Source organism: Hypanus sabinus, chromosome 19 (assembly GCF_030144855.1).
Source record: "Hypanus sabinus isolate sHypSab1 chromosome 19, sHypSab1.hap1, whole genome shotgun sequence".
NCBI classification, from domain to species: Eukaryota; Metazoa; Chordata; class Chondrichthyes; order Myliobatiformes; family Dasyatidae; genus Hypanus; species Hypanus sabinus.
Genome location: NC_082724.1, coordinates 58,457,616 through 58,471,315, shown reverse-complemented (window position 1 = coordinate 58,471,315; position 13,700 = coordinate 58,457,616). Strand labels below are relative to the sequence as shown.

At 40.2% G+C, this 13,700-nt stretch overlaps 1 protein-coding gene across 1 annotated transcript; it reads left to right on the top strand.

The window, feature by feature from the left end:
- The first annotated feature begins 6,267 nt into the window (after positions 1-6,267).
- On the top strand, positions 6,268-12,882 carry LOC132377869 (protein B4). Its single transcript, XM_059944305.1, has 4 exons — positions 6,268-6,474; positions 8,324-8,435; positions 9,744-9,805; positions 12,691-12,882. Exons 1-4 carry the CDS (start codon positions 6,268-6,270, stop codon positions 12,880-12,882), a joined length of 573 nt encoding a protein of 190 aa, XP_059800288.1.
- Positions 12,883-13,700: the final 818 nt, after the last annotated feature.

The following is a 13,700-nucleotide window of genomic DNA, read 5'->3' as shown; positions in this document are numbered from 1 at the left end:
AATCATGAACATTACTTCACTACTCTTTTTACTTCTATTTTTGTACTACTTATTTAATTTAACTATACTTTCTGTATTTCTTTTTTTCTATTATTATATACTTCATTGTACTGCTGTCACAAAGACAACAACTTTTGCAACATATGCTGGTGATATTAAACATGATTCTGATTTTGATTCTGATTCTAACCTGGTATCCTTGCTTTTATTCTGACAGGAAATACAAATTCTGTACTTTCAAAATTTCACTTTTGAATGCCTCCCACTTACCAAACACATCCTTATCTGGAAATAACCTTCCCAACATACACTTGCTAGATCCTTTCTGATACCATCAAAATTTGTCTTTCTCCAATTTAGAATCTGAAACCAAGGACCAGACCTATCTTTCTCCATAGTTATCTTGAAACTAATGGAATTATGATCTGAAGATCTAAAAAGGTATACGGTGTATTGGCCTTCATCAATCATGGCATTGAGTTTAAGAGCCGAGAGGTAATGTTGCAGCTATATAGGATCCTGGTCAGACCCACTTGGAAAACTGTGCTCAGTTCTGGTTGCCTCACTAAGGGAAGGACGTGGAAAGAATAGAAAGGGTGCAGAGGAGATTTACAAGGATGATGCCTGAATTGGGGAGTATGCCTTATGAGAATAGGTTGAGTGAACTCAGCCTTTTCTCCTTGGAGCAACAGAGGATTAGAGGTGACTTGACAGAGGCGTACAAGCTAATGAGAGGCATTGATCATGTGTATAGTAAGAGGCTTTTCCACAGGGCTGAAATGGCTAACACAGGAGGGCATAGTTTTAAGGTGCTTGGAAGTAGGTACAGAGGACATGTCCGGGGTAAGTTTTTTATGCAGAGAGTGGTGAGTGCATGGAATGGTCTGCCGACGGCGGTGGTAAAGGTGGAAACAATAGGGTCTTTTAAGAGACTCCTGGATGGCTACATGGGGCTTAGAAGAATAGAGGGCTGGGGTAAAGCCTAGGGAGTTCTAAGGTAGGGACATGTTCAGTACAGCTTTGTGGGCCGAAGGGCCTGTATTGTGCTGTATGTTTTCTATGTCATCTTTATTCCCTTACACCTGCCAGCTGCCCTCTCTCACCCCCTAACGGAAGACCCAGTATTGCACTCTCTAGTTAGGACATCTAAATACCGCTTAAGGAAATTTTCCTGAAAAGATTTGAAAAACTATTCCATCTAGCACTTTTACAGTATGAGAGTCCCAGTCAGTATTTGGAAAGTTAAAATCACTTACTATCATGACCTTAAATTTATATTTCTTACAAATGTCTGTGATCTCCCTTTAAATTTGCTCCTCTAAATCCCACTGACTATTGGGTGGTCTATAATAGAATCCCATTTATTCCTCAGTTCCACCCGTATTACCTCAGTAGGTAGGCTCTCTAGTCTGAATATTGCTGTGACATTTTTTCTGACTAGTCAAGCCACCTCTTCCCCTTTAATCCCTCCTGCTCTATCAAATCTAAAACAACAGGACCCGACAATATTGAGCTGCCAGACCTGCCCCTCCAGCAACCAAGTCACATAATGGCTACAAAGTCATAATTCCATGTGCTGATCGATGTCCTAAGCTCATCCACTTTTCCTACTTGCAGTGAAATAGACACAACTTGGAATATTATTCCCACCTCTATTACCTAAGAGTATTATCATTACCACAATGGGGTGTGAACAATGTATGAACCACAAGATTGTTAATCATACACTCCTCCCCACTTGTCCAAAACTTCATTTCCTCTGATTTCAATAACTTGATACATACAGATCCAGTTTTAGATTTTACATCAGGTTTTAGACCAGAATTTAATTTCTCAATTGGCCCAGAGTTTTGCTGTTGTTATATCTGATATTCCTGTCTTCTCAGACCTGGATTAATGACCTGGATGTGGGGGTAGAAGGGTGGGTTGGCAAGTTTGCAGACAACACAAAAGTTGGTGGTGTTGTGGATAGTGTAGAGGATTGTCAAAGATTGCAGAGAGACATTAATAGGATGCAGAAGTGGGCTGAGAAGTGGCAGATGGAGTTCAACCCGGAGAAGTGTGAGGTGGTACACTTTGGAAGGACAAACTCCAAAGCAGAATACAAAGTAAATGGGGTGTTAGCTTTCATAACTCGAGAGATAGAGTTTAAGAGTCGCAATGTAATAATGCAAGCTCTATAAAATTCTAGTTAGGCCACACTTGGAGTACTGTGTCCAGTTCTGGTCACTTCACTATAGGAAGGATGTGGAAGCACTGGAAAGGGTACAGAGGAGATTTACCAGGATACTGCCTGGTTTAGAGAGTATGGATTATGATCAGAGATTAAGGAAGCTAGGGCTTTACTCTCTGGAGAGAAGGAGGATGAGAGGAGACATGATAGAGGTGTACAAGATATTAGACAAATAGATAGAGTGGACAGCCAGCGCCTCTCCCCCAGGACACCACTGCTCAATACAAGAGGACATGGCTTTAAGGTAAGGGGACAGAAGTTCAAGGGGGATATTAGAGGAAGGTTTTTCACTCAGAGAGTGGTTGGTGTGTGGAATCCACTGCCTGAGTCAGTGGTGGAGGCAGGTACACTAGTGAAGTTTAAGAGACTACTAGACAGGTATATGGAGGAATTTAAGGTGGGGGTTTATATGGGAGGCAGGGTTTGAGGGAAGGCACAACATTGTGGGCAAAAGAGCCTGTAATGTGCTGTGCTATTCTATGTTCTATGTTCAGGAGCTTCTGTCCGGATCATTTCCTTCCAATCCATTAACACTGCAGTCATTCCATCTTTTCGATTTCATTCAAGGAATCCAAGGCAGCTCAGAATCTGACTCCTTATGTCACGAAGGGTCTGACATGCAGAACCCCTGAAAGCTTCAGGCTATCCATAATCCAAGAGAACTCCACTGAAATGAGCACATTTCAACACTGATTTTATGATTGTTTTAGAAATTCGTCCTTGGTTTGAGGAGCTGGACTTTTTCATTCTTCTCACATTTAAAGGTGAAATTTTGAGGGTACAGAATCTTTATGTTCCTGTTAGGTTGAAAGGAAAGGTTAAAAGTTTGAGAGAGCCATGGGTTTCAAGGGATATTGGAAATGTGGTTTGGAAAAAGAGGGAGATCTACAATAAATATAGGCAGTATGGAATAAATGAGGTGCTCGAGGAATATAAAGAATGTGAAAAGAATCTTAAGAAAGAAATTAGAAAAGCTAAAAGAAGATACGAGGTTGCTTTGGCAAGTAAGGTGAAAATAAATCCAAAGGGCTTCTACAGTTATATTAATAGGAAAAGGATAGTGAGGGATAAAATTGGTCCCTTAGAGAATCAGAGTGGACAGCTATGTGTGGAGCCAAAAGAGATGGGGGAAATTTTGAACAATTTCTTTTCTTCAGTATTTACGAAGGAGAAGGATATTGAATTGTGTAAGGTAAGGGAAACAAATAGGGAAGTTACTATGATGATTAAAGAGGAGGAAGTACTGGCGCTTTTAAGGAATATAAAAGTGAGTCCTGACAGGATATTCTCAAGGACCTTGAGGGAAGTTAGTATAGAAATAGCAGGGGCTCTGACAGAAATATTTCAAATGTCATTAGAAACGGGAATGGTGCCGGAGGATTGGCATATTGCTCATGTGGTTCCATTGTTTAAAAAGTGTTCTAAGAGTAAACCTAGCAATTATAGGCCTGTAAGTTTGACGTCAATGATGGGTAAATTAATGGAAAGTATTCTTAGAGATGGTGTATATAATTATCTGGATAGACGGGGTCTGATTAGGAACAGTCAACATGGATTTGTGCATGGAAAGTCATGCGTGACAAATCTTATTGAATTTTTTGAAGAAGTTACTAGAAAAGTTGACAAGGGTAAAGCAGTGGATGCTATCTATATGGACTTCAGTAAGGCCTTTGACAAGGTTCCGCACGGAAGGTTCAATCTTTAGGTGTTAATATTGAAGTAGTAAAATGGATTCAACAGTGGTTGGATGGGAGATGCCAGAGGGTAGTGGTGGATAACTGTTTGTCAGGTTGGAGGCCGGTGACCAGTGGTGTGCCTCAGGGATCTGTACTGGGTCCAATGTTGTTTGTCATATACATTAATGATCTGGATGATGGGGTGGTAAATTGGATTAGTAAGTATGCAGTTGATACTAAGATAGGTGGCGTTGTGGATAATGAAGTAGGTTTTCAAAACTTGCAGAGAAATTTAGGCCAGTTAGAAGAGTGGGCTGAAAGAATTTAAAGCTGATAAAATAGGATATACATGGTAAATGGTCGGGCATTGAAGAATGCAGTAGAACAGAGTGATCTAGGAATAATGGTGCATAGTTCCCTGAAGGTAGAATCTCATGTTGATAGGGTGGTGAAGAAAGCTTTTGGTGCGCTGGCCTTTATAAATCAGAGCATTGAGTATAGGAGTTGGGATGTAATGTTAAAATTGTACAAGGCATTGGTAAGGCCGAATTTATAGTATTGTGTACAGTTTTGGCCACCAAATTATAGGAAAGATGTCAACAAAATAGTGAGAGTACAGAGAAGATTTACTAGAATGTAACCTGGGTTTTAGCACCTAAGTTACAGGGAAAGATTGAACAAGTTAGGTCTTTATTCTTTGGAGCATAGAAGGTTGAGGGGGGATTTGATAGAGATATTTAAAATTATGAGGGGGATAGATAGAGTTGATGTGGATAGGCTTTTTCCATTGAGAGTAGGGGAGATTCAAACAAGAGTACATGAGTTGATAGTTGGGGGCAAAAGTTTAAGGGTAACACGAGGGGGAATTTCTTAACTCAGAGAGTGGTAACTGTGTGGAACGAGCTTCCAGTAGAAGTGGTAGAGGCAGGTTCGATATTGTAACTTAAATTAAAATTGGATAGGTATATGGACAGGAAAGGAATGGAGGGTTATGGGCTGAGTGCAGGTAGGTGGGAGTAGGTGAGAGTAAGTGTTTGGCATGGACTAGAAGGGCCGAGATGGCCTGTTTCCATGCTGTATTTGTTATATGGTTATATGGTTATATGGTTATTTAGTGAGCTCCATCTTTTTAAATAACCCATGAAATTTGATTTGAAGTTTGGATTCTGCTGCTGCCATTGATTTAATCCAGCCACCATCCTAATAGTTTATTTATAAGAGCTTTCTCACATAGGAGGAGCTCAATACACAGCCATTCACTCAGTCTTATTGACAGACTCAATGGTGTTCACATGCAGCCAATCAGAAGCCTGACTGACTGACTCTCTAAGTATATAGGCAGCCTCCAACACCATCATCATTTGTAATACATTAATTACTATGTCACCAAAGAAAGCATCAGCAGGCCCTGGAAAAAGTGGCTCCCGAGCAGTGGGAGTTAGGGTGGTCCCTTCACAGAGCCAAAGGATGTCCTTTACAGGTAGGGGTGAAATGGTGGTGTATGTTCTCTTCACAGCAGCTGTTTTGGTGGAGAACTCACTTAATCCAAAGATTTACATTTAACTGCACCTCTTCAGTTGGTGCTCCTAGTTATAAACTGGAGTGACACTGGTTTATGTCATTATTGGTATGAGTTAGTCTCCATGAATTTTGTTTTTGAATTATTTTATTCTGAGCCTCTTTTATATTTACTGTTTTGATGCAAGTATTTGTAAGTGTTGTCTGCTGGATGATTATAAATTGCTCCTTGGCATCCAGGACAACTATGTCAACTCTGCCTGCTTTAAGGAACTATTTATTGATATTTTCCTAAATAAATTCATCCCATCCAACTTGATTGCATTCTGTTCTACCTTAATGAGTTCTTGTTGATATCATTTTACTCTGAAACCAGTTGAGCTTAAATACTATAAATATCACTTGCCTCCAGTTAAAAAAACATTCTGGTTGATGTTCCTTTCAAGAACAAAAATTAAATGCTCTATGCTCTTCCTGGTTGGAGTTAAATGACTACTTTGCCCAAACCTCATTGCACTGAAGCTGTGTTAGTATTTGAAATGTATTGACTTCTTGGAATCTCTCTCATCTAAGCTTAGACATGTGGCTGACCTTCAGTGTTCATGCTTCTCACCAATTCCTAGACTCCTAACAGCTTTCCCAACTACTCATCTTTGAATAAATGTTTCTGTTCCATAGTTGCTGGATTTTACTCTTATTACTCATGAAACTAGCAGGCAATATCAACTTTAACATTGTGCCAAAGCCCCAGTGCTTGTTATGTTTTCTGTTCCAGGGGTGAGTAAGAGAACCAGTGGTATGTTGTACCACTTGCAGCAGAGACGCCCTCCCACGATACAAATGGTGGTTAAAGCACTGGAGAGAAGCAACGATCGCAGAGGTACTTCAGTACCTGCTATAAAGAGCTACATTCTCTCAGCCTACCCCACAATGAATCCTATCACTCTCAAGTACAGTCTAAAGAAAGCTCTGAGTGTTGGCCTTGAAAAAGGTATTCTCATCAGGCCTGCAAACTCAAAAGCAACTGGTGCTACAGGACGATTCAAAGTAAGTACAGACCTTTAACTAGCTGCACCCATTCTCCAGATGGGTGAATGGAAACTTTACAAAATGACTGTGGGGAAAATCTCAGTCTGTCAAATGGTGAATTCCCTTTAACTTGGCCTGAAGCTATGACTAGTCTGGATCCTTGTTATCCAATCAGGAGCCAATTTGCTTCAATCTAATCTTATCCCCAATGTAATTTGCTATTTACCAAAGTTGTGTCCTGACAAAACTTTATTGATTTTTTTCAGCTGCTTGTATGCTGAATATAACAGATATTCAATTGTTATAGTAGTGAGATTTAGCCTTGAACAACACTAAGCCTCCCACCCAACTCTATAGCATCTGTGCTTCCCTGGAACTAACTTGTCTTAACTATTTCAACATTTAATCATTCAATGGATTTCCTACTCTGAAGTGTCTATACACATGATCAGTTTCAAGTTGAAGTTTATTTTCATTTAACTCTATGTATATAACAATGTTCCTTGTTGAAACTGAAACACAAATTATTCCTTGTTACAGTCTCAACTGCACTGACTGTTATGGGTGGGGCTAAGCAGGAGAGAATGAGCAGAGTAGGTGCAGTGGTTAGAATAACTGCCCCACTGATCATCATTATCCTGTGATGCAAGGGTTTGCTACCTTTTTATACCATGGACCAATGCCATAGTGCACCCCAGGCTGGGAACTCCTGCTGTGATGGGATGTGGATACTATCAGTGATCCACTGAATGTGGGTCTTTGACCCTAATGCCTGCCATATGCACTCTGGTGGTAGAAGCTTGATGCCCTTCCATGCAAAATGCTACTTAGGGCTGAAATATTTCCCTATTGAGCATCCAGACTTTGGTCTACTGGTCTTTCAGTCCATGGCGTATTGACTTTTAACCTACTCTGGATCAAACTAACCCTTTCTGCTATATAGCCCTCCATGTCTGTATCATACATCTGTCTCTGTACTGTTTCTTCTCGGAGGTGGTCTCTAGCTGAGTAAGAAAGACGCAAGGCCACTCCACCACTCATGTTCTGCCATTCTGTACAATGATGGCTGATCTAACTGCAGCATTACTTTCCTATATTAATTCCATATTTCTGGATTCATTTGATGTCCAACATCAACTGGTGTATTTTAAACATCGTTACTGAGCCGCCAGTGATGTAGTTGAGAATTTCAAAGGTTCGGCAGCCTGTCGGTAGAAGTGTTGCCTGATTTCAGTTCTGAATGACTGGCTGACTATCTCTAAACTGAATGCTTGTTCCTGCCTTCTTGGCTGGGGAGCTGTTACCCTGTTCTTTGCTATTAAGCCCTTTAAGAATTGAGTCAGCCTGGGCTGGATCTCTCATCACCTTCCTGCACATGAAAAACCTTCCTGCCTGTCATTCAAACAAGAGGCAATAGTTGCATAAGGGGGCATCCATTTAAAGCTAGAGTGTGGGAATTTATTCTGAGGGTTGTGAATTGCTGAATTTCATACCTTGGGGTTAGTTTAGGGGTACTTAATAGGATGCAGGTTTTCTAAAAGAATTGCCCATTGAGGGCAATGGAGAGCTTAGGAATTTGGGGCAAATTACAACTTATTGAATGGGAGACTGGAGAATAATGTAGTGTGTGCTGAGTGATTCTGGATTAATGCCTTTTTAAAATGCCCAGTAGAGGGTAAATGCTGTCAACAAAACTATTTGTCCCTGACAATGTTTCAGCTGTTTCCTTGTTTAGCACTGCCCACCAACTTCTAGCATCGTAAATGCTTTCTGATGCATTTCAGAAGTCTCCAAGTAAATTGTATAATTTTGAAGTTGAAACAATTTTGCATGCTTTACCTGAAGTCCTCTGACTTGTCTTCCTCAGCTTGCAGCCAAAAGCACTGTGAAAGCTGGCGAGAACAGCAACCCCAATGTAGGCTCTGCAAAAGCTGATGTTAAGCCCAAAGTTCAGGCAACTGGAGCTGATAAACAATCGGGTAATGATATTTTCTGTTTGGTTCCTTCTGCTCAACTAAATTTGTTCAAATACATGAGCTAGATTTGCACTATTTTTGGCCTAGTCCTTCATGTTACTTGTTTGAGCTGGGTCTGTCTGGGATCCTATGCTTGGATGTGTCCTCTTCCCACCTGGAAGTGGATGGGCTGGTAACTTCAAAATAGTAATTTAACCTATTGTTATTTTAAAAAGCTATACCAGGATAGCATGTCCAGAGCACATGGAGTACAAGGTTTTTTTGTGCCATACTCTGCCAGAGCCTCGGCAACCACTTTTTTTTGCCAACTGGTTGTCTCAGAGGAAAGATTCTGTGAGTGGTCCTCCATGTCCTTCTCACAGCGCAGTTGCTTTTTTTGGGGGGTTTTTTGAGGCCGGGTTGTGAGCGCGACACTCAACCCAGCATGACTGGGAGTAACCCAATTGGGTTCGAACTCAGGAACCTTCTCTTCAGAGTCTGGCGCTGAGGTCACTGCACCACCAGGATAAAGGTGCTTGTAAATAGTGACATGAGTAGGTGGTGTGGTGAAGGCAAGCCTGCCATATGGCTAGGACATTGATTATAGGAATTGGGATGCCACATTCTGTGATTAGATTGTGTGCCTTTCTGGTTGTTATGTTATAGGAGGGGCATGATTAAGTTGAAGTTTAAAGAAAAGATTCAGAGGATACTTTGGAAGTCATGGTTATAGGGAGCAAGTGGATAGGCTGGGTCTGTTTCCACTAGAGGAAATGGTTCAGGTGTAGTATGATGCAGGTATATAAAACTAGAGCATGAATACCTGGAGTTTTCCCATGCTGGGACTTCTAAAGTTAGAGGCCATGGGTACAAGTGCAGGGAAGAGGCCTAAAGGGGATCTGAGATTAAATTTTCACATGGCTTCCTTAGGATAACCTAACAGATTCCTGTATTAACCAGCAGGCAAGTGTAGTCTTGGTTACTGAGTTGTTGCTAACAACATTTTTGTGGACACAGAATGATGTGGATATTCTATAATGGAGTTCTCAGAGCCATACTGTCCTGAGGTATGCAGATTTATCCGGACGGTGAATTATACTTTAAATCCAAAGGCCAATTCCAAAGTTCAGGTCTAATCCACTGGTAGAAGTTGAATTATCTGACTTTGAGCCTCCTATTTACCATCACCACAGATGGTTGTGTGGCTGCACAATCAATGCTAAATGTTAACAGACATAACTTCAACACTCAGCTCTTTTGTACTTCAACTCCCAATGTTACTTCATAAAGAGCTCCTAACCAGCTTCAATTTTTTTTATTTTTTTTGGGCAGAGGACAAGAAGCCAAAGAAGTCTGCAGAATTTTCCAAAGGAAAAGGAGCAGTATCTGCAAAGGTAAGTGGTGATGTTTAATTGTCCTTGGCATCTAAGCTATCTCCCAAAAGGAGATCTGGCCTTGTCAACTTCTGCTCACCTGATTCTGGTCCATCAGCTTCTGGGCTGTAAATGAGATTGGGTGCTTGAGCTTCATTAGTGATGCCACATCCCAAATGATGCCCCTAATACAATCTTCCCCAAGCACTATTGCAGCATGAAAGCAAATAGTACCAATGCAAAAACTGGTGCCTTCTACCAGCAAGAAAACATTTCAAAGCCCCAAAACCATTTACTGATGGGGAATAGGTGACTGTTCATGATCGGGTATGTCAAATTGGTGGGGGTTTCTAATGGAGAAGTAGTCACAACCTAAGGAGGTAATTCTAAAGTGTGTAGCAACCTGTTGGACAATAAATCTCATGTTGTGGGGGCTAGATTACTAGAGGTGTTTGAGGATAATTTTCTATATAACCATATAACATAATTACAGCATGGAAACAGGCCATCTCAGCCCTTCTAGTCCATGCTGAACACTTACTCTCACCTAGTCCCACCTACCTGCACTTGGCCCATAACCCTCCATTCATTTCCTGTCCATATACCTATCCAATTTTATTTTAAATGACAATACCTGCCTCTACCACTTCTACTGGAAGCTTGTTCCACACAGCTACCACTCTCTGAGTAAAGAAGTTCCCCCTCATGTTACTCCTAAACTTTTGCCCTTTAACTCTCAACTCATCCTCCTGTTTGAATCTCCGCTGCACTCAATGGAAAAAGCCTATCCATGTCAACTCTGTTTATCCCCCTCATAATTTTAAATACCTCTATCAAGTCCCCCTTTAACCTTCTATGCTCCAAAGAATAAAGACTTAACTTGTTCAACCTTTCTCTGTAACTTAGGTGCTGAAAACCCAGGTAACATTCTAGTAAATCTCCTCTGTACTCTCTCTATTTTGTTGACATCTTTCCTATAATTCAGTGACCAGAACTGTACACAATACTCCAAATTTGGCCTCACCAATGCCTTGTACAATTTGAACATTACGTCCCAACTCCTATACTCAGTGCTCTGATTTATAAAGGCCAGCACACCAAAAGCTTTCTTCACCACCCTATCCACATGAAATTCCACCTTCAGGAAACTCTGCATCATTATCCTAGATTACTCTGTTCTACTGCATTCCTTAATGCCCTACCATTTACCACGTATGTCCTATTTTGATTATTCCTACCAAAATGTAACACCTCGCACTTATCAGCATTAAACTCCATCTGCCATCTTTCAGCCTACTCTTCTAACTCTTCATTTTTTGAAAACCTACTCCATTATCCACAACACCACTTATCTTCGTATCATCTGCATACTTACTGATCCAATTTACCACTCCATCATCCAGATCATTAATGTATATGACAAACAACATTGGCCCCAGTACAGATCCCTGAGGCACACCACTAGTCACTGGCCTCCAACCTGACAAACAGTTATCCACCACTACTTTCTGGCATCTCCCATCTAGCCACTGTTGATTCCATTAATACAATTCATTAAACCATTAATCCATTCAATACCTAATGATTGAACCTTCTTAACTAACCTTCCGTGTGGAACCTTGTCAAAGGCCTTACTGAAGTCCATATAGACAACATCCACTGCTTTACACTTATCAGCTTTCCTAGTAACCTCTTCAAAAAAAAATTCAATAAGATTTGTCAAATATGACCTTCCACACACAAATCCATGTTGACTGTTCCTCATCAGACCCTGTCTATCCAGTTAATTATATATAACATCTCTAAGAATACTTTCCATTAATTTACCCACTATTGACATCAAACTTGCAGGTTGATAATTGCTAGGTTTACTCATAGAACCCTTTTTTTAAACAATGGAACCACATGAGCAATATGTCAATCCTCCGGCACCATCCCTGTTTCTAAGGACATTTGAAATATTTCTGTCAGAATCCTTGCTATTTCTACACTAACTTTCCTCAAGGTCCTAGGGAAAATCCTGTCAGGACCCAGAGACTAATCCATTTTTATATTCTTTAAAAGTACCAGTACTTCCTGTTCTTTAATTGTCATAGTTTCCATAACTACCCTACTTGTTTCCCTTACACAATTCAATATCCTTCTTAGTGAATACTGAAGAAAAGAAATTGTTCAAAATCTACCCTATCTCTTTTGGCTCCACACCTAGCTGTCCACTCTGATTCTCTAAGGGACCAATTTTATCCCTTGCTATCCTTTTGCTATTAACATAACTGTAGAAAACCTTCAGATTTATTTTCACCTTACTTGCCAAAGCAACCTCATATCATCTTTTAGCTTTTCTAATTTCTTAAGATTCTTTTTACAGTCTTTATGTTTCTCCAGCACCTCATTTACTCCATGCTGCCTATATTTATTGTAGATCTTTTTCCAAACCAAGTTTCCAATATCCTTTGAAAACCATGGTTCTCAAACTTTTAACCTTTCCTTTCAACCTAACAGGAACATGAAGATTCTGTACCCTCAAAATGACCTCCATTTCTCTATTACATCCTTCCCATAAAACAAATTGTCCCAATCTAAGACATTTTCTAAGGCATCTTCATTCTGATCGTAGACATCAAGAAGATTTTTCAAGAGGGTTAGATTTACTTTTTTTGGCAACTTCAATGTCCTGACGAAGGGTCTTAGTCCGAAACATTGACTGTTCACTTCCACAGATGCTGCCTGACCTGCTGAGTTCCTCCAGCTTGTTTGTACATGTTGATTTGACCACAGCATCTGCAGTGTATTTTGTGTTTGCTAAAGTGCCTAATCCTGCTCCTATTTTCCTGTTTGTTGTGCAAATTAAGTGCAACTCTTATTGATTAGAATGTTTCATTAAACATTGTTCTCTTGATTTGAAGGCATCAGGGAAAAGCCAATCAACAGAAGTGAAGAAAGTGCCCAAGAAGTCAATTGATAAAACATCAAAACCTGAAGGGAAGAATGAAGTGAATAAAAAGCCTAGTCAGCCTTCTGGAACTAGAACAACAGATAAGGCTGTGAAAAAAAGTGGACTTTCAGAAGCCTTGCCAAATAAAACTTCAAAAAAGTAGTCTTCCAACCCCATAGTGAAGAAGGCTTAATGAGCCAAGACAGGAAAGGAAGAACCAAGCAAATCTCAGCCCAGCTCCAGGTGAACCTCCAAGAAATTTTGATGGCAAGAGCACCTCTTGAGGCAGGCTCTCTCGGGAATATCAATAGCAGATTTAAAATTGCATGTATTTTGTATTTAATCAATAAAGTTCTAACAAGACATATTCTGAACACCAGTCATTGGAAAATGTTCTGTACCTTGGCAGGTTCTCCTAATGATAATCCCATTCCCCTACTGTCTAATCTATAACCAAACTTTTATAAACAAAGTCTCAGGTCATCTCTCTGGCTCCAGAGTGAGAATAAACTCTGCCTAAGCAATCCCTCCTTGTAACTGAACATTCCTTTCCAGGCAGCACTCTTCTACACTATTGTTATCAACTCCATTTTCTTTTATTCCATAGAGTCAGAGTGCTTCAGTACACAAATGGGTCCTTTGGCCCATCTAGTCTATGCTAAACTATTGTCTAGCTCTGTCAACCTGCACAGAGACCATAGACCTCTATAACCCTCCCATCCATGTACACCTATCTTAAATCTTAAAATGAAACCAACATCTATCACTCCACCTCATGTTCTCAAGCATAAATTTTCACATTTCACCTTTAACCTAGACCTCTAATTCTAGTCTATTTAGATCATCATTTTGCACATCTCTATAAAATCTCCACTTGTTCTCCTATGCTCCACAAAATTGTATCTGAACCTATTCAACCTTTTCCTATAACTTAGGTCTCCAAGTCCCAGTAACATCTTTGTATGTTTTCTCTGTATTCTT

Excerpts from the sequence above, each read along its gene's own strand:
- LOC132377869 (XM_059944305.1), top strand. The coding sequence starts at position 6,268 with ATGGTGGTTAAAGCACTGGAGAGAAGCAACGATCGCAGAGGTACTTCA. Across the intron at positions 6,475-8,323 it reads GTGCTACAGGACGATTCAAA|CTTGCAGCCAAAAGCACTGT; the intron begins GTAAGTACAGAC and ends TGTCTTCCTCAG. Across the intron at positions 8,436-9,743 it reads TGGAGCTGATAAACAATCGG|AGGACAAGAAGCCAAAGAAG; the intron begins GTAATGATATTT and ends TTTTTTGGGCAG.